Here is a 26,323-nt window from a genome sequence, read left to right as displayed (position 1 = left end):
TTTTTTGTTTTTTTTTTCATTTATTCAACAGATATTTGTGGAGCAAAGCACAATGCCAGGCATGCTGGGGGTGGGGGGGGGAATCACACACCTGAGAGAGATATGGTGTTAGCCTTCATAGTCCTTATGATCTGCAAAAGTGATTTTAAAACTGGAATCTAGAAAGATAGTAAAATAAATCCATGCTTCAGGCTCTGGTTGTTTTTTTTTTTTCCATTTAAAAAATAAAAACAGATAATATATATTTGTTATAAGAACTAATTAAAATATCAAGTTTCCTTACTCTGGGGTAGAATTATTCAAACCCATACACTCATAGCAATGACTAGAAGACTAGAGGAAGTTATAATTTAAAATAAGTTTGATTACTAAGAAAAAATTAATTATATACAAATTTTATGCTGTTGCTAAAAGTCATGTCTCCAAACAGAGTTCAGTTTGAGGAAAATAATAAAAAGGTATAGAAAGGGAATTAAAAGCTACAGAAATGGTAGAGAAAACTTAGTGAACCACTAGGTTCAATATCTAATTGAACTTAATAAAATATCTAAATATAAAACAAAGCCTGCATATCTCCACCCCTAACTGGAGCAGAAACATCTGGAAAAGAATGCCAGTCTGATAACCTAGAATTCAGGGTTCTAGGTCCTACCTTGACACCAATCATCTGGCGACCTGGGGCCCCTCACAGCATCTCTGGTCTCAATTTCATCATCTAAAAAAAGGAATAAAACTTTTATTTAATATTCTTATGCTACATATTATTGTGAGGAGCAAATATTAATACAATCATAGAAAACATTTTGAGGAGGTTAAAAAACTCCCCAAGAACGAGAATTAGTTATTTCCTCCACAATTAGCATTCAATGCTGGTTTGTAACACACCACCAAGTTCTTAAATGTGAGTTCATTGATGCATTAATATTTCAGTGAGTATAAACTCTGTACAACTTTGTCAACCAACTAAGGTACAATATGTCCTCCACTAAGTACTCTCACGGGGACAGACCCTGGCTGAACTTCACCCAGTGTCCCTCCATGCTTGCTGTGTCCAATCTCAGAGCAATAACTTAATTTGATCACTAGAGGGCACTGGTTACGAGGCAAGCTTAAATTCTTCCAGAAACTATTTTTCCCAATTAAAGAGCCTTTCCAGGCTTGTTTGTTTGCTAAGTTGTTTTTTTTTTTTTTAAATCATTCTTATAAAGGCCATATGTTCACTGTGAAACTATATCAAACACTGTATGAAATAAAAAGGAAATGTCTCGTTTCCTAGCCTTAATTGGAATGCAATAGTATGTAGCCTTGATTAACCCCAGTTAAGCAGAAAGCTGTGCTGGGGAAACAGAAATAGCCATAATGTTTCAAGACCACACTGGAAGCATAGCCATAACCAACACAAAACTACTATATCCAATGTCCATCCCACCCCACCCATAGAGACACACGTCTCCACATTCAACTCCATTCTCACTAATTTTAAGGCCCCAATCCTCTTAATAGTTTACTGTCTCCTTTCAAAATCTTTGTACTTCTTTGAGGGAATAGCATCAACAGACTAACTGAGTTGGTTGAACTTCTGTGGTTGTTAGTAAGTTAGCAAATTGAAAGAACGGTTTCAAGGAGCATATTAAAAACCCGACAGTCATGGAGAAGGAAATAGCAACGCACTCCAGTATTCTTGCCTGGGAAATCTCATACACAGGAGATTAACAGGCTACAGTCCATGGCATCACAAACAGCTGGATAAAACTTAGCAACTGAACAACAACAACACGTAATCAGGCAGATTGTGGTTTAGGAAACTACTTCTTGATGGAAATCTGGTATAAAATGGGAGTGAAGTGACCTAGCAATATGGAATATAGAGTTTTGTAAGAAATTACCAAAAAAAAAAAGAAAGAAAGAAATTACAATTTATGTATAGAATAAAAGTTGCAAACATTCAAACAATAATGTCCGTGGTTAAAGGATTTTAAAAAAACACCTACAGTCAAATATATAAATATAATATTTTTCCCTCTCCATAACATTTTTTTTCTGAGATAAAAGTATATCTCATGACTTTACAACACCAACCGCTCAGAATGCTGCTGACAAGGGAAAATGAGAACCAAATTGTTCTGATTAGTCAAAACGCCTGTCATAACGTTCATTCGGAACAACAGACTGGTTCCAACTAGGAAAAGGAGTACGTCAAGGCTGTATAGTGTCACCCTGCTTATTTAACTTACATGCAGAGTACATCATGAGAAACGCTGGGCTGGAAGAAGCACAAGCTGGAATCCAGATTGCCAGGAGAAATATCAATAACCTCAGATATGCAGATGACACCACCCTTATGGCAGAAAGTGAAGAGGAACTAACAAGCCTCTTGATGAAAGTGAAAGTGGAGAGTGAAAAGGTTGGCCTAAAGCTCAACATTCAGAAAACTAAGATCATGGCATCTGGTCCCATCACTTCATGGCAAATAGATGCAAAACAGTGGAAACAGTGTCAGACTTTATTTTGGGGGGGCTCCAAAATCACTGCAGACGGTGATTGCAGCCATGAAATTAAAAGATGCTTACTCCTTGGAAGGAAATTTATGACCAACCTAGATAGCATATTCAAAACCAGAGACATTACTTTGCCAACAAAGGTCCGTCTAGTCAAGGCTATGGTTTTTCCAGTGGTCATGTATGGATGTGAGATTTGGACTGTGAAGAAAGCTGAGCACCGAAGAACTGATGCTTTTAAACTGTGGTGTTGGAGAAGACTCCTGAGAGTCCCTTGGACTGCAAGGAGATCCAACCAGTCCATTCTGAAGATCAGCCCTGGGATTTCTTTGGAAGGAATGATGCTGAAGCTGAAACTCCAATACTTTGGCCACCTCATGCGAAGAGTTGACTCATTGGAAAAGACTCTGATGCTGGGAGGGATTGGGGTCAGGAGGAGAAGGGGACGACAGAGGATGAGACAGCTGGATGGCATCACCGACTCGATGGATGTGAGTTTTCGTGAACTCCGGGAGTTGGTGATGGACAGGGAGGCCTGGCGTGCTGCGATTCATGGGGTCGCAAAGAGTCGGACACGACTGAGCGACTGAACTAAACTGAACGTTCATTCAACAAGAAAGAATATGTTTGAATCAACTTGATTGATTAACAAATCTAGACATCAGTCTTCTCATCTGGCACTTGAAGGATTCTTCAGCAGCTGGGTGCTGTAGGTTCAGAGCATCAACATCCCCTGGGATAAACACAGAGATGGATTGCCTTGGTAGGAAAAAATATCTTCCTTTCCTAGAGCAGGAGGGAAGATGACATAAAGAGAAAGACTTGGGTCCTGTGCCTGTGAAAGTCTTGGAAGCTGTGGAAGTAGAGGTTGGGAATAACACATATATACAGACTGCACTGGGTCTTCATTGCAGTAAGTGGGCTTCTTTTGTTATTGAGCTTGGGCTCTAGTTGTGGTGGGTAGGCTTAGTTGCCCTACAGCATGTGGGATCTTACTTCCCCGACCAGAGATCAAATCCTCATCCCCTGCGTTGGAAGGTGGATTCTTAACTACTAGACCACCAGGGAAGTCCCGGGGATAATATTAAGGGATGGCAAAGGTGAGGGGGAAGGGCGAGGAGATTCTGGCTCCAGGTAAGCCACATTTGGCCCCTGAAAAGCAACCAAAGCCATTTATCATGGGTCATCCCTACCCCTCAAAATAGTTCCCTCCCGGCAAGCAGACACCCGAAGCTCCTCATCACACAAAGCCCTTAATCCAGGATTAAAGATCAAAAGTCAAAAATACTAACCTCTGAGTTAACAAGTTGGTCTGATCATAGACCAAGTAAAAGTGTACATACTGATCTAAAGGGATTACAATGCAAGGTGCCTGAAGGCAGAACCCACAGCCTGAAAGAGAGGAGACTACAAAGGCTGGCGGTGAAAAGGCTGAAGGTGAAAATTCCAGTTTTTCATTTATTCTTTACACAACCATATTCTATTATGTATCCCTCGTTCTTCCAGCCTAGGAGGATACAGGGAAAACAAGGTAGAGTCCTGCTCTCATGGCTGGACTTTCTATGCCCAGGCAGGCCCTGCACAAAAGGTGTTATTATGGCCTTTGAGAACCAGACACAGACCTAAGTACCTTACATACCTTGTCTCATTCAATCCTCACCATCAACCCCCTAACTCCCATTTTACAGTTAAAGAAACTGACGTTTCTTTTTCTATCCAAGGTAACATTCTCCCGCAGGGTAGTAAACTGGAGTCTGGCATGTTTATCAATCAGCTGCATGGAGCTGGAATTTGCACTTGAGCATCTAGGCATATATAGAGAGAGAGAGAGAGAGAGAGAGAGAGAGAGACTGTTATATTCTAGAGTAGGGATATTGGGAGTCCTGAAAAAGTTGTAAGAATTCTGAACAGAATTCTCTCTCCGTATAGTTTTCTCTGGTAGGTGAAAAAAAGAAAAAAGACTGTCGTTGCCAGACTCTAAGATGATGGGCAAAAAGACAGTCTCTCAGCTCCAAAATGGCCACCGCGTTTTCCTTCGTAGGAGCAACCGCATAGTGACAGAAGGGCCATTCGCAGGTGGGTGCTCTCAGGGACTGGGCCAGGTGCCAGAATGGCCAACTGGATCTTCCCTCTCCTGAGCTATTGGCGCCGCAGCATTTAAGGGCTCCTTAAGCCGGGCTGGACAAAAGGAGAGGAAAGAGACAGAGGAGGAAGTTAGGTAACCAAGGGAGGTGGGTCTAAACTGAAAGAGCAAGAAAAGCTTTGCCCGTTGGAACTGAATGTCACTGTTCGGTCCGAGGGCGCCTCGCTTTTGCGTTGTTCCCCGCCCCCCAAGGGCTCCTGGCAACCAGTTCTCGGCGCAAAAGCCATATACGTCACATGTTGCGAGGCAGACTGGGAGCGCCTCCTGGGCCTTCACCGGCAACATCTTTAGGGGGCGTTGGCGAAAAGTGAAGACATCATGGAGATAGGAAGGAAGTGAGGAGGAGAGGGGAAGAAAGAAGAAAATGTATCTTCTCGTAAGGTTGTACAGATGAAAAACATCTTAAAGTTACCTAGCCTAACCTGCCATTCTAAGTTGGCTGGACGTCCCGGAATGGGATGCCAGCTCTCTCCCTCAGTGTGATGGAGAGAAGATTCTCCTTTGTATTGAACTGAACTGCAGCTCTGACTTGAACCAGTTTTACTCCAAGAGGAGCCTCAGAACAGCTTAACGCCTCTTCCATAGGACAACTCAAAATCAGCACAAATTCATTCCCATTTATGGGGTGGGGGGCGGGGTTGGGAGCAAGCCTAAATGCTTGACTCACCTGATTCATAACAAGCTGAATGCTTTTCTTTTTGAAAAATTAAAATATAGGTGGTGAAATTCAGAAAAATAACAAAGAAGACACAAACATGGAAGAAATATTGATAGATAAAACGTAAAATTTTGGCTACAAGGACTTACTTGCTGGATACCTGCATCAGCTTGACTCAGATCAGTGTTCTTATTTCTTCTGTAGACCCATAAAACATTGGGCTAAATGGATAGAAATTAGACATTTACAGTCTATCAGTTATTAAGTCTCCTAGGAACTTGCAAACCAGTTTAAGCACATGTGTAGAGAAGGAAATGGCAACCCACTCCAGTATTCTTGCCTGGAGAATCCCAGGGATGAAGGAGCCTGGTTGGCTGCCGTCTGTGGGGTCGCACAGAGTCGGACACGACTGAAGCGACTTAGCAGCAGCAGCAGCATACTGTGAAAATAAGACCACAAAAGCGGAAAATATCAATTTCCTCCTGATATTTGTACCACTAGGAGGAGCTCCAGAAGAAAAAAATCTCTGCAAGTGAGAGCAAATAAGGGCACTTACAGAGTGTTTACTGTGTACCATTCACAGTTCCCGTGGGTTCCTTCCTGTAATTCTGTTCACAGTCCTAATGGGACAGATGTCATTCTCCTCCACTTGCAGAGGAGAAAGCTGAGCTATCGTATATTCACATGTACAGAGTATACAGCTTTGTGCAGGGCAATTTATTAAAACTGCAACTGCACATGCTCTTTGAGCTAACAACTGCACCTGTATAGAAGGCAGTGAACAACCAGTGCAGCTGCACACGACCCCACTGTTTGGGCTTTAATGCTCTGTGTCACCATCTTTTTTTCTTTTTTTTTTTTGGCTGCTCTGGGTTTTAGCTGTAGCATGCAAGATCTAGTTCCCTGACAGGGACCAAACCAGGCCCCCTGCATTGGGAGCATAGAGTCTTATCCACTGGGCCATCAGGAAATTGCCCTCTATGTCGCTATCTTGAAATTCTTAACACTTCTCTTTCAATTTGTGTTTTGTAAGAGAAGTCCAATGGGGTAATAGACTGTGTGCTGAGGGTTTGGTGCCTAGATTCAAGCTTGATCTCGCTTCTTAATCTCCCCAGGACTGGTTTTCAGATGTCTTCAGCTCCCCCCAGGAACCACTGCCACCCTCAGTGCCCCCCAGCAGGAGCCTGGGCACAGGGGAGAAGTGGAGTCAGGCATACACATGTGTTGTGCCCAGTAGAGGGACAGGACCCTAGGCACGTGGGAAGGCCTGCATTTACCCACCTAAGTTCCCAGATGCCTGAAGAAATGCAACATTAAATAGTAAAAACGAAAACAAAGCCACTGTGACATATCAAGAGTGAAACCATAGAGAAAGCTAGAATCTTCTTGGAAATTCCCTGGCTTTCCACTGGCATGGACTCCAGGCTTCCACTGCGGGAGGTCTGGGTTCAACCCTAATCAGGAAACAAAGATCCCACAAGCCTCATGGTACAGGCCAAAAAAGAACCAAACTTTTTTCTTTGTCCTGGTGAAACTTTTACAATCAGAGCCTAATATAAGGATTGACACACATCATTTCTGCTAAATATTTATTAATTTAAGTTAATGGAATATATTTATATGCAACCTAGTAGCTGGTAGCTCAGATGATAAAGAATCTGCCTGAAATACAGGAGACATAGGCTCGATCCCTGGGTTGGGAAGATGCCCTGGAGAAGGGCATGACAACCCACTCCAGTATTCTTGCCTGAAGAATTTCATGGACAGACCATGGGGTCGCCAAGAGTCAGACACTGAACAACCAAATAAACAAATAAGAATCCATTTTCAAAAGTTCAAGAGGGTTATATTATATATTAATGTGGGATTATGCATTATTAAGTAAACATAAGAAGCAGAACAGTGCATGATCTATATTTTACACATTCTCTAGAAAAACTTACATAGTACTGCTCTTAGGGAACATCTAGGTAAGCTCCCATTTATTGAGTGCTTACTATCTCACATATGGATAGTGTGTTGTTTGACATATACATTAACATATTTATAGCATGTCACTTTGCATACATGACTCTGTACACAGACTGTTATCAGACCTGGTGAGAGGAGTGGCTCAAATGGAAACTACTGAGGAGAGCAAGAAACAACTGAAGAATATTTGTAAGAGCACATAACATGTGCCACACAGAATTAAAGCAACAATTAACTGCTGACCATCACGACCAGCCTGACCAACAGCACAGGGTTGTTAGACACGACCACACCGTGCTCCATGCTCAGCAAACAAAGAGGCTCCTATAGTGATTTCTGTAAATGGCAACACCACCGGCTTTGTTTCCCCATTCTCTCCCCTTGTCCAGAGACCATGTCATCCAAGGGACTGCTCACCCCAGCTCCAGAAATCCACCCCCTTTACAAAGATGTGAGGCAGTCGAGGGCATGGAGGTAAGGGAAGTGAGCTCTTCAGAGGTAGAGTGACTTCAAATCCTAGCTCTCGGCAACTTCCTTAGCCATCCAGTGGTTGGGACTCTGAGCATCCAATGCAAGGAAAATGGATTCTTATTTGTTTATCTGGTTGTTCAGTGTCCGACTCTTTGTGACCCCATGGTCTGTTCCATGCAGGTTCCATCCCAGATCTCACTTTCCTTGTGACACGGAGGAAACTGGAGAGTGATGCGCCGGCTGGAGGATGCATCCTGGTTGCTGGTCTGTCCTCAATGCCTGTGTTGATTGACAGTCACGGACTTTGCAGATCTTATAATACTTTCTTCACACCTGCCTCTCCAAGCACAGGTGGCAATCAACTCGTGACACTCAACTTGTGACTTTCCAAACTGTATTAATATTCTTTGGGAGGGAGACGCTAACTAAATCCAAGCAACACATCAGAACATAAGGAAGGGCATTTAGATTTGCAGTGAGAGAGAGGGAGGTCAGATATCAAGAGGAATGAATGGCCTGGTGATGACAGTAGATGGTAGAAATAGGAAACTAAGTCTAAATGTTTCTTCTTCATTTTTAAAAAAAATCCAACACAGATCCCTCTCCCTTGGCTAGCGCCTGGAGGTGAGGGATTGAAGAGACCTTGCAGATCACTTGGACAAGCTTCAGCCTGAGGTCCAGTGAGTGATTCATCCCAACAGGTCAGATCCTAGAAGCCCCCGGGAAGGCTGGCCGCCAGGAGGGAGTGGGGGAGGAAGGCCCAGTACCAGGCAGCCTCTGCTCCAGCTCTGAGGGGGTGGGGAAGGCAAGCCCTGGTCATCCCCTGGCTCTGTAGCCCTTTTGTGTAAGTCCTGGCAGGGATGACATGGGGCTGCGCCTGGGAGCACAGCTGTGGTTCTGCTGGGGAGGAGACAGGGCCAGGGCAGCTCTGCCCTCCCCGATCCTCCCCTAGGACTTTTTCAGGGGTGGGGACATGCACCCCAAGGGCCTCTCCTTGGCCTGACCCTGCTGCAGGGGCTCTCTGTCCCCACTGACAGTGGAGATGGCCAGTTTATTGAGCTCCTCTCTGCCCAGCTGTCTCCCCTCCCTCCTCTTCCTCCTCCTCCAGTTGACTTCCAGCTCTGCAGGTAAGATTTCTCTTTATTCCTGCCCTGGGGAGACTCTGAGAACAGAAAGGCTAGTTTTCTGGGCTTACTTCCTTCAATACATCCTCAAGTTGCTGTGCAAGTGATCTTTCCAAAACATAGATGTGCTGACATGGTTCCCCTCAGACACCTTCAGTGCCTCCCTACAGCCTTCAGAAGGGACCCCAACTCCATCACGTGACCTTAACTCAGGGCTTTCCCTGAACTTGGTTCTTACCTATCTTTCCAGCTTTGATTTCTCACCTATCAAACAGGGAATATCATAACAACCTTTTGGAGTTGCTGTCAGGGTTCAATAAAATGAAACCTTTAACATGCTTAGTCACACTTGTCCCATGGTAAACCTCAATAAATGTTTGTTGAAGTGTCTTGTCATGTTTGAGAGTTCCGTTCCGAGAGTTCTGTTCTGCACGATCAGACACTAATAAGTTTTTACAGAGGAGCCCTGCTCTCAGAAGACACATTCCCAACCTCAAGGAGCCACCTAACAGAGGGGACCTATGCATGCCTTCAAGAAATCTTTGCAGGTCTAATGGAGAAAGCAGCCTCATCTCCCAGTTGCTTCCAGTCTGACGAGGAGATACGTCCCACAGATGAAAACAGACTGGGAGCATGTATGGCAGGGTCCAGGAGCTATAGAGAGGGCTGAAGATACAGAGGAAATGAAGAAGAAAACAGAGCCACCTCTAGGGTGATCTCAGAGAAGAATCTGGGACCAGGGTATGAACAAGAACAGAGAGCTGAGAAGTGACAGAGAGGTGGTAGCAGTGAAGTGACCAAAGCAAAACCGCTAAGGGGAAAATAACAATCAATCTGGCCAAGTCTGAACAGGAAGGCCCGTGGGACCATAAAACTGAGCAATGTTTGGCCGCATTCCTAGGGGCTGGGATGGCCACTGGCTAGAATGATCTATGCAGGGAACTCGCTGTATCTCTCCAAACAGAGACCTTTAAGAAAAACTGAGCTTTTCCCTGGCTCTAGAATTCCACTTAAAAATTAAGCTCCTTCTTTCCCTGTTTGAAGCAGCCCTTCCTTCCCATGAAGGACTTGTTTGTCCAGGTTCCCTGTGACACTCAGTTTCTTTTCTTTGGTGTCTTGGACAGGACAGTTCAGAGTAATAGGACCAGGGCACCCCATCCGGGCGCTGGTAGGGGATGAAGTGGAATTGCCCTGTCGCATATCTCCAGGAAAGAACGCTACAGGCATGGAGGTGGGATGGTATCGGCCCCCCTTCTCCAGGGTGGTTCATCTCTACCGAAATGGCAAGGACCAAGACGAAGAGCAGGCACCTGAATACCGGGGCCGCACACAGCTGCTAAAAGAGACCATTGGGGAAGGGAAGGTGACCCTCAGGATCCGGAATGTGAGGTTCTCAGATGAAGGAGGTTTTACCTGCTTCTTCCGAGATCACTCTTACCAAGAGGAGGCAGCGATGGAATTGAAAGTGGAAGGTGAGTAGTGTGTGTATCAGTCGGTATCATCTGTTCGATGGCCAAGACTTTCCTCTGAGCCTCTGACCATTCTCTCAGTTGAGATGAGATCCTTCAACCCAAACAGCTCGCTCCTGGGAATTAACTTCATAGAGATACACATCAACACATGGGAATTCATATGCCCGCAATGTCTACTACATCATTACTCTACATGAGAAAGAAGCCAGAATCAGAGTCCATACCCAAGAGTAGGGAGTGACTGAGTAAACACTGTTATCCATATAGTAAATATCATGGAGCCATGTAAAAAATTGCTTTAGGGCCCTACCAGACATCCTGGAGGCATTTCACAAGGTATTGTTGGATAATAAAAGACAGCTACAGAATATAGGGAACAGGACAAAACCTTATGTTTTATATCAGAGAAACACAAAAAGACATCGGTAAGAAAATTAATATGGTTCACTTTGGGGGAAAGAAGGGAGGATAGGGTGTGATCCAACAATAAGAAAAACAACTCTAATTTTATCCATATCATCATACTTATCATTTATATAAAAATGTATATATAATGTGTACATTTGTGGGTATGCCTAGGGAAATTCTTTATCTTAAATAGAAAAAAATGATAAATGCAAGCAGCAAAATCCAGAATAATCCATTTGTGTGTTATTTTGTGCTACTCAAGGGGAATATGAATTATCTAAAAGTTAATCAAAGTATCCAAGTGGACTTTTTCCCTTCTTGTTTTGCTTTGTATTGTCTTTTTATTTATTTGTTATGAATAAGAGCCCTATTCCTAAGGCTAGGAATAGGTCCTATTGCAAATCCTATTACAATGAATTCCTCAGTTGATGTGTTTGTAGTGTTTTATTAGATGAGGTTGAATATATTCCTGATAAACGTAACTACAAGTGAGTTAAACAAGTAGAACAAATGTCTGACTATATTCATAGAAAGAGATGTTACCTATAGATTTTACCTCCATTGCTTCCTTTCTCCAGAATTTCATTGCAGTATGTTTTGTGTGATGGATGACTTTGAAACTTTGTTGTTTTATCTATCTCTGAGGAGTTAAGATGTGTACAAGGAGGGGGAGATTTGAAAGTTAATTGCTATTTAATCGAGGATCAAAAATATTTTGAGGCCAGAGCCTCAGGTCATTTTCCTTCCCTCCTCCCCACCTGCAGCACAAACATCAGACAATCGATCACTTTTGTGTCTCAAGGGCCACTGTCGCAGTGCTGGGACCAGAAGATGGCATTGTATGTGGGATAACAAAGCACTGTTTCTACAGAGGGATTTCAGGCATGTGAAAATAGCTTTGTGTGGCACAGAATGTTCTTCATACAGCTGTTCTTACTGGGGGATTTTTACCTGCAAGGGAGTCTAACTGGAGAGCCAACCTCTCCAGTTGGCTGATTTTCCTCATTCCTGTTCAGTAACTTCCTCCTTGCTCAAAAACTGCCTCCCCCAATACATTTCCCATCCCCACTCCCTCAGAAAAAAAAAAAACCTCCCTGGGGAGAAAGTTTTCCTTTGGGTGGATTTCCATAATCCAACCCACTTCCTCCTGTCTTATAATCTGCATGCCTAAGAGTCTTCAAAAAAAAAAAAAAAAGAGTATTTTATAAGGGACCACTCACTTAGCCTGTGGCTCCAGGAAGCCAAGACAAATTTAGGACCAAAATGCAGTAAGCATGTGATTGCCAAATTTCAGGTGTAATTGGTGGTTTAGTCACTAAGTCATGCCCAACACTTGCGATCCCGTGGACTGTAGCCCATCAGGCTCCTCTGTCCATGGGATTCTCAGGTGTAATTACCTTCCCTTTTTCTCTGCTGCTGCTGCTGCTAAGTCTCTTCAGTTGTGTCCGACTCTGTGCGACCCAATAGGCAGCAGCCCACCAGGCTCCCCCATCCCTGGGATTCTCCAGGCAAGAATACTGGAGTGGGTTGCCATTTCCTTCTCCAATGCATGAAAGTGAAAAGTGAAAGTGAAGTCGCTCAGTCATGTCCAACTCTTAGTGACCCCATAGACTGCAGCCTACCAGGCTCCTCCATCCATGGGATTTTCCAGGCAAGAGTACTGGAGAGTTTCTAATCTCACTTTCCAACTTTACATTTTTCTTGTCAATTTTATGATTTTGTTACTAGTTGTCTCTAAACCTTTCCTTAAACTCTTCATTATGAAACTGTAAAATAGTCCCAGGAGTAGAGAGATTCTTATGAGCCTCCCAGTTCCCATCACCTGACTGCAGCAGTTATGAACCAGGGACAGACAACCTGTTTCACTCAACCACACTCATTAACTTCCTCCCCAGTTGAGTTATTCAGGCAAATCCTAGACAGCATTATCATGTCATTTGCTAAATCTTCAAGAATGTATGTCTCAAACAGAAAAACTCATCAAACAAAACAAAATCATAACCAAAATATTAGTTACATCTTTAAACTTTAACAAAAATTCTTATTAATACCCAGTCTGTGTTCACATTTTTCTGATTATTTTATAAATACATTTTTGCAGTTGGTTTGCTTGAATCCAATCCAAACAAGATCCACAGGCAGGTATTCGCCCTGTAGACCTCTCCATGATTTCATTCCCATGTTGTTCAACAGGGTGTTCCATACGCTTTATTTCCTGTGAACTCATCGATTAGAATATGCACCATCAGATTCAGATTCATTTGATCTGTTTTGTCAGGCATAGTTCATAGGTGATGCTATATACTTCACTTATCACTTTATATCAGAAGTCTCACAATGTTTGCTTTTCTCTCATTTTGTGATTCTAACCCTTTGTTAAAATATAAAAGGTGTACAAAGAAAGGAACTAAAGTATGTAGTTGCTAACTCATGTTGCTCCAGGTTACTTCTGATAAGAACTTTGAAAGCAGAGTTGACTGTTTTCTCCTGGGGGACACAGTAACAGACAAGAACCTGAAACTACAGCTTGAAGGGTGGTATTTTTACCTACGAAACCAGTTTGAGGGTTTTTGCTGTGACTTAATGCCTACCCTGATGTCAGTATCTTTATTTAGCCCCCTAAGTGAGTAAGTGAAAGTCGCTCAGTCATGTGGGACTCTTTGCGACCCAATGGACTATACAGTCCATGGAGTTCTCCAGGCCAGAATACTGGAGTGGGTAGTGTTTCCCTTCTCCAGGGGATCTTCTCAACCCAGGATCGATCCCAGGTCGCACGTACTGCAGGCAGATTCTCTACCAACTGAGCCACAAGGGAAGCCCTTAGCCCCCTAAAGCAGAGAACAAAATGAAAAGCGTAGTCCCTGCATGCTGAGACTACACCAGGAAAGCTTTGAGGCACTGAAGGGCAGACTCTAAAATGGGCACTAGATGGCACCAGAAAGGCAAAGATCACCCCTCTCTCTTTACCATTTCCAGTTCACATCTACCAAATCCATGGATTCCACTTTCTCAAAATCTCCAGAACAGAGGTTCTGAACTTTTCTTTGCGTCACGCACCCTTTTATCAGACTGGTAAAGTCGATGGACCCCTTCTCAGAAGGATATTTGAAACGAATACATACCTGTACTAAAATAGTTATCAAAATCCTGTTGCTCCAGGTTACTTTTAAATAAGATATGGGGTGGCCCTGATCAGAGTGTCATTTCAAAACGGTGAACATAAGTGATATTTTGAGATTTCTGCACCAACTGTGATATGAAAATAGTTGTGTGTTTTAAGGATGAGAAAGTCTCAGGTTCTGTTCATATTGTTTCAGAGTGTTACCTACAAACATAATTGAAAGAAACACTACATTTCAGTTTAAAAGTTACTAAAAAGACTTTTTCTCCTGTTTAAGTTCACCTCGATTTCCTACACTGTCCTAGTTCAGGCTCAGGTTTTTTACTTTCACTCTTATCATAGCCTCTTAATTGACTCCCCACCCCTCCCCACGTCCTGCAGTCAGTGTGTCAGATCTTGTTCCTCCTCATCAAGAAATCCTTCAGAGTACCCCCGTGACCTTGAGGGTCAGATCTAAGTCCCTTGTGTGGTTCTCAAAACTCTCCAAGACTTGCCCAATATATAGACTCCTGTCATTCTAAACTACCGGCCCTGCCTGGAAACAACCACTTTTCCTTTAAGCCTAAGCTCAGATGTCAGTTCTGAGTCATCTTTGGGCGCTGTGCTGGCTGTTGAGGATGAGCACTGGGCCTCCCTGGTTCTGCCTTTCAGATCCCTTCTACTGGATCAACCCCGGCGTGCTGGTGCTCATCGCGGTCCTGCCAGTGCTCCTCCTACAGATCACCGTGGGCCTCGTCTTCCTGTGCCTGCAGCGCAGACTCCGAGGTACAGGCTGGAGGGCGGCTGGCGGGGGACCGTCCCTGAAGTGCCTGGCCTCTTGGAGCTTGGTCAGCTGATACCTATTCTTGAGGGACTTCTGGGTTCAGAACTCCATAATGACAAGTTTTATATCTTGCTGAATGTAATTATCATTTGGGCAACAGGACCTTTAGCTTTCATAAGAGGTAGGGCTGACATGCAATAACCCCATTTTACAGAGGAGGCAACTGAGGCCTGGAGCGGTTCAGAGATTTACTCAAGCTGGTACAGCTTGTAAGTGGCAGAGCTCAAACTGAAACCCCTATTTTCTGGCCCCTGTACCATACACAGCAGCTTATCCTTCTGGGAGAGTGTGAGCTTCAGAATTTGGCAGGTCTGTGTTATTAGGTTTAAACAAAGATACTATAAGTAAAACTCCCTACCACATAATAGGTGTTTCTCCTTCTCCATCCAACATCGAGGTCTGGGGTCCAGCTGTCTGAAGCTGCCTCTTGTGCCCAAGAGCATTCATGTCAAGACTTCTCCCCTCCACCAAGTGTTCCCAAAGCCAAAGCCTATAGGGCCTCCTTCCCCTTCCCATTCCTAACAGGCTAAAGCAGCAAAGACGGTTTGGAGTATATGAAGGGGTGATATTGGTGGGGTCTTCTCTCCCCATGACCTCATCCCAGATATTCAGTAACCTCTTCACCCACATGGCTGAGGAGAAAGGACCTGACTAGTGGCACCCCACTCCAGTACTCTTGCCTGGAAAATCCCATGGACGGAGGAGCCTGGTAGGCTACAGTCTGTGGGGTTGAGAAGATTTGGACATGACTGAGCGACTTCACTTTCACTTTTCACTTTCATGCATTGGAGAAGGAAATGGCAACCCACTCTAGTGTTCTTGCCTGGAGAATCCCAGGGTTGGGGGAGCCTGGTGGGCTGCCATCTATGGGGTCGCACAGAGTCGGACACGACTGAAGCGACTTAGCAGCAGCAGTGGAATTGGGAGGCCTGGGTTTGGGTCCAGCTCAATGACCAGAACCCTCCTCCAAGTCTCAGTTGCCTTGTCTGTGTCAGGCAGAGATAACACCCTCCCTCCCAGAAGGTAGGGGACAGTGTTATGTAAAGTGCCTAATACAGAGCCAGTCACAAAGCAGCTGCTCAACTAAATGTTTAGTTCCTTCTTTCCTCCTTCAGATGGGAAGTAGCTTTAGATTAACAAATTGACAACCCAGCAGGGTGGAGTGCCTGTGTGACCCCAGAACCAACAGGAAAAGGAGCAGACAGCAGTGGGGGAGATAATGGTTCAGGGTGTTGGTGGACATTGCTGTCTACCGAGGTTCTCCACTTTCTTTAAACCAGGCAGTAGCCAAAGAATGAGCCTGAAGCCCGGGATTCAAATCTGGTTCTCACTCTAAGGATGCTCCCAGGCTGCTGAGAAAAGAGCCTGCACAAAGGCCCAGCGCAGTGGGTGGGGAGGGGCTCCATCTACTGCCTGAGGTAGAATTAACAATGTCGCCTTTTTCTATTTTAGGAAAACTCTGGGCAGAGATAGGTGAGTTCCAGGCACCTTCCCTCCCCAGACCTTCCTCATAACTGAAATGGTCATTTTCTCTGACCATCTCTGCCTCTGTCCCAACACCTTGTGCTCCCTTGGAGCAAGAACTTCTCTATTTAAAACTCCTAAAACCAGTCGTACAAAGTTTCATTCCTCTTCCCTGCCTTCATGGAGAGCAGAAGTAAAATCCTACAGCTCCCCTTCCTCCATCATTGTGCACCACTTACAACTACAAACAATTGCAAGTCATTAAATAACAAAGGCTCAGAGGAGAAAGGATCATTGCCAGTGCACTACTAAGTTCATTTGCATTTTTTCTTCTTTCAGAGAATCTCCACCGGACTTTTGGTAAGTTCTGGCAGCCCCCCAGGTCAGCTTGGTGTTTCACTCGACTCCTGTCACCTGGGGACATAAGGACTCCCAGCTCCCGGTTGGTCTTCTCCCTCTCTTGTTCTTTCTTTGAATGTCATCGTCTGCATCTAGGGTTGGTTAGATAATAGCATTATTAATTAGAGCTTCCAGGTGGCTCAGTGATAAAGAATCTGCCTGCAATGCAGGAGATGTGGGTTCGATCCTTAGGTCGGAAAGATCGCTAGAGGAGGAAATAACAACTCATTTCAGTATTCTTGCTTGGAAAACCCCACTGTAGACCTGGCGGACTACAGTCCACGGGTCGGAAAGAGTTGGACATGACTGAGCACACAAGCACACACTTTTATGTGTGGTACTATAACACAGCTTCCCAATGTTAACTCATTCTAGGAATTACAAATACTTTATGTACATGATTTTATTTTTTCAGGAATTACAAAGGAGAGGTAAACAGTGCCTCTGCACATCAATTTGATGTCTAGTTGGGGAAGTGATACATACACATAAATTAACTGGTGAATGAAAGTACATATACATCATTGACCAATCATGAGGAAAAATGAGTTTTCATGAGTACAGAATAAGTAACTGACTCCTCGGGGAAGACTTAGTGGGGGAAGTGAAGACACCCCCCCTAGAATGTTGGCCTGAACTTCCCTGGCAGTCCACCGTGGAAGACTCTGCACTTCCACTGTAGCGGGTACGGGTTTGATCCCTGGTGGGGGAGCTAAGATCCTGCATGCCACACAGCAAAAAAAAAAAAAAAAGGTTGGCCCAAGGATACGGTTTCTGTCCTTTTTGTTCACTGCAGATCATCTAGTGCCTAAGGACAGTGCCTACAACAGGAGGGCACCCGAATCCTTGTTCAGTGGATGTTGCAGAAATTTTAATATGGTCCCTGCCCTGAGCAGCCTTCCCAAACAGCGTTTGCTTCTGAAGGCTTGGAGGTGTCCCTGGCTCCACCCTGGCATTTAATCAGTGTGCAGAAAAAAACACACACAGTCTCCAACTCAAAGGGGAGGACCAACATCTTTGTTTTACAGGATTCAAGTAACAAAGGTCTTAACTCTGTACTCTTCAACAGTCTGGTGAAGCTTCATGAACCCCTCCCTTCCCAGAATGTTTTGAAATGTACACATAAAATACAACACATATGATTACAAAGAAAATCATTATTTTGAAAGTTATCAAAATGTAAACAAATTTGTGATTAAAGCAACCAATATTTCTTTAAATAACAAAACTATAGATTAAATAATAAAATGTAGTGGCAAGTCTAACAATCTGGTATTTCAAAATATTGATAAACAGTATTTTGAGACTTCAGAAACAACTCTGATGGGAATGCTGTTTCCATTGGTGATAAAGTCAGAAGTACCACTGATAACTGATTTGTTATGGTCCTTTTTCAGGAAGAAAAAGCTAAATTCAGTTCGAAGTTAGTGAAAATAAAAATGTAGTGCTTTTCTCATGCAAATTCATGAACTCCCTGGATTCTATCCAAACTGTTTTGGCACGCAGGTTAAGAACCCCCAATCCCAAAGAAACGCAATAATAAATGGAGTGGGTGGGTGGGACACAAGAGGGGAACACATGTTCATCCTGTTTGTTTTGTGGCAAATAATTCAGATCCCCACTTCCTGATGGTGCCCTGCTGGAAGATAACCCTATTTGTCATCGTGCCGGTTCTCGGACCCCTGGTGGCCTTGATCATCTGCTATAACTGGCTACACCGCAGACTAGCAGGTGCAGTGTTGGGGCAGCAGACAGGACCACTGAGCTGGAGGGATCAAGCCAGCCCTGAATAGGAAACTTAAAGAGGGTGGATGGGAGCAGGGTTCAAGATTCAGAGCCGGAATGTCCTTCCTGCTCTGTCCCCATAGCCAACCCCAGACTCCTCAGAAAGAAGAAATTTCTCCTCAGAAAATAGAAATAATCCAAGAAGCGAACCACTTATCGAGACTTGAGGGGTCTCTTAGTGGAAGGGGGGAGGGGCGTGACTACAAAGTCCACAGGGAGGATGTGGGAGGAGCCAGTCATCTTCCGCTCATCACCTATTTCTCTTTGTTTTCAGGGCAATTTCTTGAAGAGCTAAGTAAGTTTTCTTCACTTTCTTAAAAGCTGAAAGCAAAAGACAGAGAGCAGCAGCAGCAAGGGGAAGAGGGGGCTACTGAGGGATCAAAATCCAAGAGGAAAGGAAGGGGCTGGCAAGCCTGGGTGGAGGGATGTCTCCTCCTGGGGAATGGGCGCTGAAGGCACTCTAATCTGCTGCCTGATCTGTCCCAGCTAGGAGCCCCACTATCAGGAATCCCACTCCAACTGCCTCCTTTCCCATTCGTTCATCCATTCCCTACAGCAGCTGCCCTGGGCCTCACCTCTGATGCTGGGTGGCTCCTCAGGGTCTTTCTTCTCTCTGGTTTAACAGTTTCATGACAGGAACTGTTGACGGCTTTTTCAAGTTATTTTCTCCTCCTTCTAGGAAACCCCTTCTGAAGGATACAGCATCTTGGCTGGGATGGAGAAGAGCCTGGCTGGTCCAAGGATCAGTCATTGGGGATGTCACATCCATTGAGTTGCACATTCACTGGCCTCCCTCCTCGCTGCGGGGACATTGCAATCTGCATTTCCAGGAATGCTCTGAATTCCAAACAGGATCCACTTCTCTTCTGTCTTTACCTTGTCTGTCCCTTTCCCCAGCTCCTTCCCTCCTCTCCCCCTTTTTGCTGCCCACATCATTCTGCTCCTTGGTCTGTCTTCCACCTGAAGTCCTCTCCGGCTACAGCCAGGCAGGTGTTCTTCTTTCTGTCAGAGGACACCTGTGCTGCAGAGTAACACAGACAAGTGGGTCTCTGCCATGAAATGAAGACCAGGAACCTCCTCGTTGCAAATTACAACACATCAGCTTTGCAAATGGTGGTCATTTCTTCCAAAATCTCAGCCCTGGTAGGCAGAGCTGAGGGGTGTGAAGGGTTGAAGAGAAGGTGCAGGAAAAGTCCACAATATGCAAGAGAGAGCCAAGTGATCTGCAGAGCGAAGACCTGGGGAGAAACCCATGGAGTGCTGGCCAGAGCTCCATCTTGCCTGAGCGGCTCAACGAGGAGCCAGGGGAGCAAGGGATGAGAACGGAGCAACATGCCTGCTTTTAAACACCTCCCTTCTACTTCCACACCCCATCCAGATGGGCCCCTCAGACTTTCCCTTCTCTCATCCTTTCCCTCTCATCTTCATACCTAATGGAGATCCACTGTCTTTTTGAACAATTACTACTTGATGGTCTAAAGAAACAAGCTAGGTGCTAATTAATAACAATACAAGTTTCCAAGTGCCACTTCTTGTCCCCTTTCCTTTCTGTATGTCCTCCTCTATCCCATCACCTCTCTTCCTTTATCCCAGTCTCCTTACCCTGTAGGTCATTCCTCTGGAAAACCAAACAGAGAAAGACCTCAGGCGGACAGGCCATTCATTTCCCTTCTAAGACCTTCATTGCCTTTGCTTTCTTTCTTCTGCGTGCCTTTTCCTCTCCCTTCCTCCCCTTTCCTGAGGGTCTGGATCCAGGAGAAAGATCCATTTCCTTCCCTGCCACAGCAGAGGCATTGGGAAAGAAGCCAAGCCACTGACCCAGGATGGCCCAGCACTTGTGGGGACTGCCCAGGAATAGCCCCTTGCTTCTGTAGCCCCCCCAGTGACCCAAAAGGTCCTCTTTCTCCCCAAAGCAGACGTCGCATATAGGGCAACAGTAGACCCTCTGCTTCCAGTGAGTCTGCTGGTGCCGGATCAGCCCGGAGAATAAAGTGAAGGACTTGCCACAGTGGAAGCAGCGGTTGGACTGCTCTGTGAAGTGGACCTTCTGATGACTGGAGAGACGGGTTTTCCTGCTAAAAGTTAAGGGACAATGAGGGCAAGAGAAGACCTTGAGTCTTGAAGGCTTCTCTGGGTGAGAGTTGGACTTGGTGTTCAGGCGAGTAGCTCGCATGTTGGCTGCCAGGGTCCTGGTCACAGGCTCTGGGGCTGGGGTCCTGGTCACAGGCTCTGGGGCTGGGGTCCTGGTCACAGGCTCTGGGGCCTGAGCTCTCACAGTGATTACCATGTTCTTGGTGGCAGGTACCTGGTTCCTGTCTATTGACGGCTGGGGCTGAGTCTTGGGACCCTTGGTTTTAAGTGTGGGTCCTTGGGTCGCAGCCACTGCTGCATGGTTCCCTGTTGCCAGGCCCTGTAATCCAGCTCTGGTATCCGGAGTCCTCACAATATGCTTCTGGTTTCCAGCCCCCAGCTTCTGGCCTTGGTGCGTCTTCTGGTGGCGTTTGAGCTCAGACTGGTCCCTGAAGCACTTCCCACAGAAGGGGCACGCATGGGGCCGGTAGCCCAGATGGACACGGCGGTGACGGCTCAGTCCAGAAGCATCGCAGTAGGTCTTGCCACAGAGCGAGCAGCGGAAGGGCCTTTCCCTGGGTTGCTTGCGCCGGCCGGAGCTGAGGTCCTTGGGGTTCTGGAAGGACTTCCCACACTGGGCGCTGTTGTGAACAAGCTGATGGTTGTAGAGGCTGGAGCGCTTGCTGAAGCACTTGCCACAGGTGTGACAGGTAAAGGCTGGCCGAGCCCAGGATTCTGGCAATGTTGGCGTCTTTTCCGGGGACCCAGCTGGAGGAGAGGTTGGGCCCAAGCCTCTGTGAGCAAGGGAGGCCTTCTTGTCATCAACAGTCCCCTCATCTCCCAAACTCTGACTCTGTTCTTGGCTTTCCTCCTTCTTGCCTCCTGGAGGAAATGAGGAAGAATGATGGGATTCATCATGACAGCCCTGACACAGCTGTCTGTTCAGTCCACACTGCTTCCTCTCCCACCCGACATTCACCCTCACTCTTACACCTCAGAGACCAGAGATAAGAATAAACTTTTGGGTTGTCAAATTGAAAGCAAATAAAAATTTAACTGGCATCTTCCAACAATATCTGAGATCAAAATTTTAACCACATTTCTTCAAATCCATTTCTTTTCATTTTCTTTTTTCAATTACCAAAGTATAGTTTATTTACAATGCATGTGTTAATTCCTCTCATTTGCAATATTGATCATACTCCCAGACACCCCAGATACCCACAGGTGACCTCATAATATATCATAAGGATTGGGACACTTGGATGACCAGAACGTGCTATTAAGAATCAAGCTAAGGTGAGAAGCATAAACCAGAACTGTCTCGGCAAACCAGGACTGGGGTCAACTCAGACTTAAATTTCTCTCAAGTCCTTATTCTACTCTCAGGAACAAGTCATCCTTAGTCCAACTCAGCATCAGGCTTATCTCCCATCCCTTTCTTTTTCTCTTGGGAAGGACTTTTTAATCAAGAGGCTATCGCTGCCATAAGCAACTGACATGGAATCTCTCAGTCCCTGGAAACTGAAGATATTCACTTGTCCTGAGTGGCTCAGATACTCATCTTCTTAAAGCCAGGGGACTTGAGCAGATGATGTCCAGGCAGGAAGGATGCAAGCTAGGACCAGGTATACAGACCCCTGTTCCTCTTAGGCATTTCCATCCTCCTGAGGCATCCTGGGCCCTTTTCACCCTCCTCTCTCCTTTGCAATTCTCACCTGAATGAAAGCCTTCTCCATTCGGGGAACAGAGATCCGCTTCCCACTGTTTCTCTTCTTGCTCAAGCTTGGCGATCAGATCTAGATTAGACAGAAAGATTCCATCTGGGGAATGGGAAGGAGAGGAAAAGCTGAGGTCCCAGGCTCTGCCCCTTCACACGTCAGGGGCTCCCTTCTTGCATATCTGTGGTTTAAGAGCCATAATCTGGGACACTTAAGTGCTGGAAGGAGACACACAAAAGGCCAGATTCCAACAAAGTGCCGGGTACATATGACTCAGGATATACTGGCTGGCTGAATAGGCAGATTTGCATTCTTTGAAAACACTGTTATCATGTTACAAGTGTTATCTTTGCCTTCATGCAAGCTTTCATTCCTTCTTTCACCCTGAGCCTAGTAACCCAGATCTTTCCCACCTGGAACATAAAGAACCAAAACCAAGGATCAGTGAAGATAATTGTGAGCTGATCTACCTATCCAGGGAAACCAGATGTTCCAAAGGCCTGGGACAGAAAGCTTGTGAGGAACCCCAGCCTCTTACCCACAGACATCAAGTTTCTGACAGTCTCTGATATAACATCCTGGTAGAGGACCCTCTGACTGACATCTAGACATTTCCACTCTTCCTGGGTGAAGTTTACTGCCACATCCTCAAAGGTGACTGGCTTCTGGAAGAACAGGAAAGATTCGGGGAGTTTGTATACAGACAGACAGACATCCAGTCTAAAGGTTTAGAACACTAAGAGAAAAGGAAAACCACGGAAGGAGAGAAGAAATAGGAATAGGAAAAGACAAGTACAAAGTCAGCAACTTTAATGTACAGACAGGAAAGGAAGGGTGGAGAGGAAGGGAGAACAATGCAGGGGGAGAAGGCAGGGGTATGTACGAATGAAAGTAGGGAGGATGAAAGGCTGCCACTCTGATGAATTTCAGCAAGTAGTCCTTGAAGGATTCCAGGTTGGTATGGAAGCTGAAAAAAGGACTCGGAGCCCCTTCTCCTGGATGCTTTACAGCTTGGAACCTTCTGAGATTCCATTTGGTCTGCAGACAGGATAATGGATGAAGGAGCTCCTGGAGTCCAGGACCCGGGCCCTCCCTCCCTTCCTCTCGCTTGGTCTCCTCACCTTCACCCACTCCTTCCACCAGCACTCTCCCTTCCAGGCTTTCGGCAGACCCTCCTCGTCCACCTGAGGGAGCAGCTTCTGTACAGGTTCCACTGGCTTTGGCTGGTCAGACACCTTCTCTTCCATGCTGTCTCTTTTAAGCTTTATCCATGCCTGGTCTGGCCCCCAAGGGTGACTAGGCTCCATCCTGGGGCTATCTACCTTCCAGCAACTGAGGAGATGGAGAGACCTGGCAAAGGCCTTTGCAAAGGGTTTGAATTGGCCTCCTGTGTCAAAGATATCTGCTCCAGGGGGCTATCTTCCTTTTTTGTTCTGCTGTCCAAACTCTCCTCTTTCACAACTGAGAGCACCTTTGATTCCCTTCAAGCCTCAGCCACAGAGTTCAGGGACCTGGTCCCCCTTGCCTCAGCAGTCACTATTCAGTAATGCCAGGTTGCAGCCCTGCAGGTGTCGTCTGCCTTCTGCTTCACCCTGCTTCTAGCTGCTGCCCACCTCCAGGAACCTGAGGTCAGAGAGAACAAAACTTATCAGTAAGAGGGCGGTGAGGAACAACAGCTTCCTAATTTGGTCAGGAAACACCAAGAGTTATTGAACCTCTTATTTGTACCTAAAACCTCTCAGTATTGCCTCATGAGGTAATGCTTAACAACCTCATTTTAAGTAATCTAAAGTACAGAGATGCTAGGTAATTGCTCAGGGATGCTCCCAGTCCACAGCAGTTAGTGTTCAAAGCCTGGGCTCTATCACCGAGGACAAGATTCCCGCTGTCCCAAAGCCCCCTCTAGGGTGGCAGTATGGTATTCTGGAAAGAAAGCACATGCCTGAGGTAACCAGCCCTGGTTCTGTCACAAACAGCCTTGTGCAAGTGTCTGCATTCTGATGTGGTTTTACTGGAAAATAATATTAAAGGAGATTCTCTAAGATCCCATCTAGGATGATTCTGTGAATTTTTAATACATACAGATCCTTGTAAAGAATAAAGAAGGGACTTTCCCTGTTGGCCCAGTGGTTAAAAGTCCAGGCTTGATCCCTTATGGGGATCCTGCATGCCCCACAGCAGAGTTAGTTTAACGACCGTTAAAATAAAAAAGTGGGTAACAGCCCAACAACCAACACTTACACAGGGCTGGCTCCCAGGGAGCCAGCGCTGGAGCTGCGGTCCAACCGGGGAAGTTCCTGCTCTGCCCAAACATGGTGGAACTCCCACCTCCTCCTGCGGACTGCCACTCACCCCGCTAGGCCTCCCTCCAGATGGAATGAATGGAATGAAAAGAATGAAGACTTAAAAACCTGTTGACGTTCTTCCTTTCACTTTTTTGAAAGGTGGTAGAATTGAAAATGCCAGAAAGGAAAGGGGCGTTCAACAATGAAGTTAATAGGATTGCTAAAAAGAAAGCTGACAGGAAAGGTGCATTTCCTAGGAGGTGAAGTTGGTCCCTCCCTCCCTTCGCTTCAAGCCCATCCATAATCAAGCGGTGAGATGGTGCAGGTCTGGATTATTCTCCTACTAGCCCGTGGAACACAGTAAAAGTAACACTTCAAAAGTCTCTATAATCGTATCCTCAAAGTTCTGGCTCTCTTGTTTTCCCTCAGGAAAGACCCACCGTTGTAAGTCTTTCTCAAAAGCATTTGCTGGGGGTGGTGGCCAGGGGCGCTCGGTCCAGATTCTAGGCTGGTTGTCTGGTTTGGGGAGAAAGCATAACTATGGAGTCTGAATTTCTGGCCGCTGCCGCCTGCCCCTGGCACGTTGACCTCGATAGTACTTTCTACATCCACTCGCCCCAGAGCTCAAACCGGTTGGCCGGCTAGTGCAAGGCGGCTGGGGTAACACGACTCTAGGCGCAGACCTGTTTATCAGTTCAGGGCCCGTCCCCGCCCTTCCAAGAACGTAAACCCCTCGAGGGAATGTGTCGCCATTTTCCAGTGCTCTGAGTCCACCCGATCTCTAACCCCAAACTCGTCCAGTGTTTCCTGTAGCTATTCTGAGAACCACTGAAATCCCCAACACCCGCTCCAGGCTTCGGGGGTCCGCCCTTGCCGCCCCGCTCGCCGCTGCTTCAGCCACTGGAGTTTTCTGCCCTCCGGCCAAGCAGAACGACCCTAGGGCCTTCGCCCTTCTCATCCGGCCTTTGGGTCTCTGCTCGGTCCTAGCTCTGCCCGGTCAGATCGCGGGCCCATGGCGCTCACCTCCGGCCACTTCGCGCCCGGCCTCGGACCCCAGCCTCGGAGGCTCCCGCGGGCAGGGACGGAGAGTTTCGCTCACGATTGCGTGGCCCGCTACCCAGTACCCACTGAACCGGTCCCGCTGACGGGAACTGCACTGCCCGATTCCCGTCTGCCCCGAAACCTCGTTGCTGGGACCCTGACTTTTTCAACACATGCTAGCAGCCCGTGCTCTTGGCCGAATCCCCAGGGAGTGAGTGGTCGCCGCACCGGACCACACCCTAACCAGTCCAGGTTTCCCCAGGGGCCCTCAGGGCTTGGAAACTCCTCCAGGACTAGGGGCGCGATGCTCCCCTCGCCTGCCGAGGTCAGGGGCGGAAGATCGCAGGACAAACCTTTCACTAGCCTCCACCACCGCGAGCTCAACTCCCCGCTGCCCTTACTCACCCGCCGCTGCCGAGGACCGGGGCTCCAGGACGTAGGACTTCCGGTGGGCCAGCGGCTAGCCGCGCCAACCCAGCGCAAATGTACCGGGAGCCCGCGACCCCGCCCCGGCCCTGCCAGGACCCCGTCCCGACCCCACTCTCCTCGCCGATTTCCGCAGACCCACCGCGTACCCTGCCTGGCTTTGCTTGTGGGACCGCCAAAGTCAAGAGTTCAAAACAATCTAGGAAGCTTAAAAGAAAAAGGATCCGCCCATCCCACTAGCCCATCCCTCCTACCAATTGTAGCTGCTGGTCCCACCCAGGGCTAGGATTTCATTTCCAGTCTTAACTCACTCTTGGGAGAAAAGAGATTGAATTATTTCTGATGAAAACACACAGTTGGGCTACCCAAGTGACTCAGTGGTAAAGAATATGTTCGTAGCTCGGTCATGTCCAACTCTTTGTGATCCCTTGGACTCTAGCCCA

General features: G+C 46.4%; 2 protein-coding genes across 23 annotated transcripts; one reads left to right on the top strand and one right to left on the bottom strand.

The window, feature by feature from the left end:
* ZFP57 (ZFP57 zinc finger protein) lies at window positions 1-26,063 on the bottom strand. Of its 16 annotated transcripts, none has more exons than XR_015152188.1 (10): window positions 25,860-26,063; window positions 23,250-23,751; window positions 22,667-22,793; window positions 22,126-22,230; window positions 18,913-21,289; window positions 10,304-10,461; window positions 5,626-5,738; window positions 5,449-5,520; window positions 653-715; window positions 1-158 (listed from the first exon to the last, which is right to left on the bottom strand). XR_015152188.1 is itself a non-coding variant. In XM_086369648.1 (5 exons), the coding sequence occupies exons 2-5, from the start codon at window positions 23,433-23,435 to the stop codon at window positions 19,998-20,000; spliced, it is 1,710 nt and encodes a 569-aa protein (XP_086225774.1). In that variant the 5' UTR covers window positions 23,436-23,751; window positions 25,860-26,063; the 3' UTR covers window positions 16,938-19,997. The 16 variants fall into 16 exon arrangements, 9 of the variants coding, with proteins under 9 accessions (XP_086225774.1, XP_086225778.1, XP_086225779.1 ...); XR_015152192.1 differs by having other exon boundaries at window positions 22,126-22,206; XR_015152189.1 differs by lacking the exon at window positions 10,304-10,461.
* On the top strand, window positions 8,765-21,482 carry MOG (myelin oligodendrocyte glycoprotein). 7 transcript variants are annotated; one of them, XM_086369679.1, is made up of 8 exons: window positions 8,765-8,868; window positions 9,990-10,337; window positions 14,518-14,631; window positions 16,142-16,162; window positions 16,493-16,513; window positions 18,167-18,283; window positions 18,612-18,632; window positions 19,017-21,482. In XM_086369679.1, exons 1-8 carry the CDS (start codon window positions 8,784-8,786, stop codon window positions 19,028-19,030), a joined length of 741 nt encoding a protein of 246 aa, XP_086225805.1. In that variant the 5' UTR covers window positions 8,765-8,783; the 3' UTR covers window positions 19,031-21,482. The 7 variants fall into 7 exon arrangements, with proteins under 7 accessions (XP_086225805.1, XP_086225803.1, XP_086225808.1 ...); XM_086369677.1 differs by having other exon boundaries at window positions 16,493-16,595; window positions 19,017-19,448; XM_086369682.1 differs by lacking the exon at window positions 9,990-10,337 and having other exon boundaries at window positions 19,017-19,448.
* Window positions 26,064-26,323: the final 260 nt, after the last annotated feature.

Source organism: Bos grunniens, chromosome 23, assembly GCF_055505025.1.
Source record: "Bos grunniens cultivar Pamir isolate PY7600 chromosome 23, Bosgru_T2T1.0, whole genome shotgun sequence".
NCBI lineage: Eukaryota > Metazoa > Chordata > Mammalia > Artiodactyla > Bovidae > Bos > Bos grunniens.
This window is presented reverse-complemented; position numbering and strand designations above follow the sequence as displayed.

Coding starts and splice junctions, on each gene's coding strand:
- MOG (XM_086369675.1), top strand. CDS start 8,784: ATGGCCAGTTTATTGAGCTCCTCTCTGCCCAGCTGTCTCCCCTCCCTC. Junction 10,338..14,517: donor GATGGAATTGAAAGTGGAAG/GTGAGTAGTGTG, acceptor TCTGCCTTTCAG/ATCCCTTCTACTGGATCAAC. Junction 16,163..16,492: donor AAAACTCTGGGCAGAGATAG/GTGAGTTCCAGG, acceptor TTCTTCTTTCAG/AGAATCTCCACCGGACTTTT.
- ZFP57 (XM_086369648.1), bottom strand. CDS start 23,435: ATGGAGCCTAGTCACCCTTGGGGGCCAGACCAGGCATGGATAAAGCTT. Junction 22,794..23,249: donor GGTGGAAGGAGTGGGTGAAG/GTGAGGAGACCA, acceptor CTGTTCTTCCAG/AAGCCAGTCACCTTTGAGGA. Junction 21,290..22,125: donor TGGAGAAGGCTTTCATTCAG/GTGAGAATTGCA, acceptor CATTTCCTCCAG/GAGGCAAGAAGGAGGAAAGC.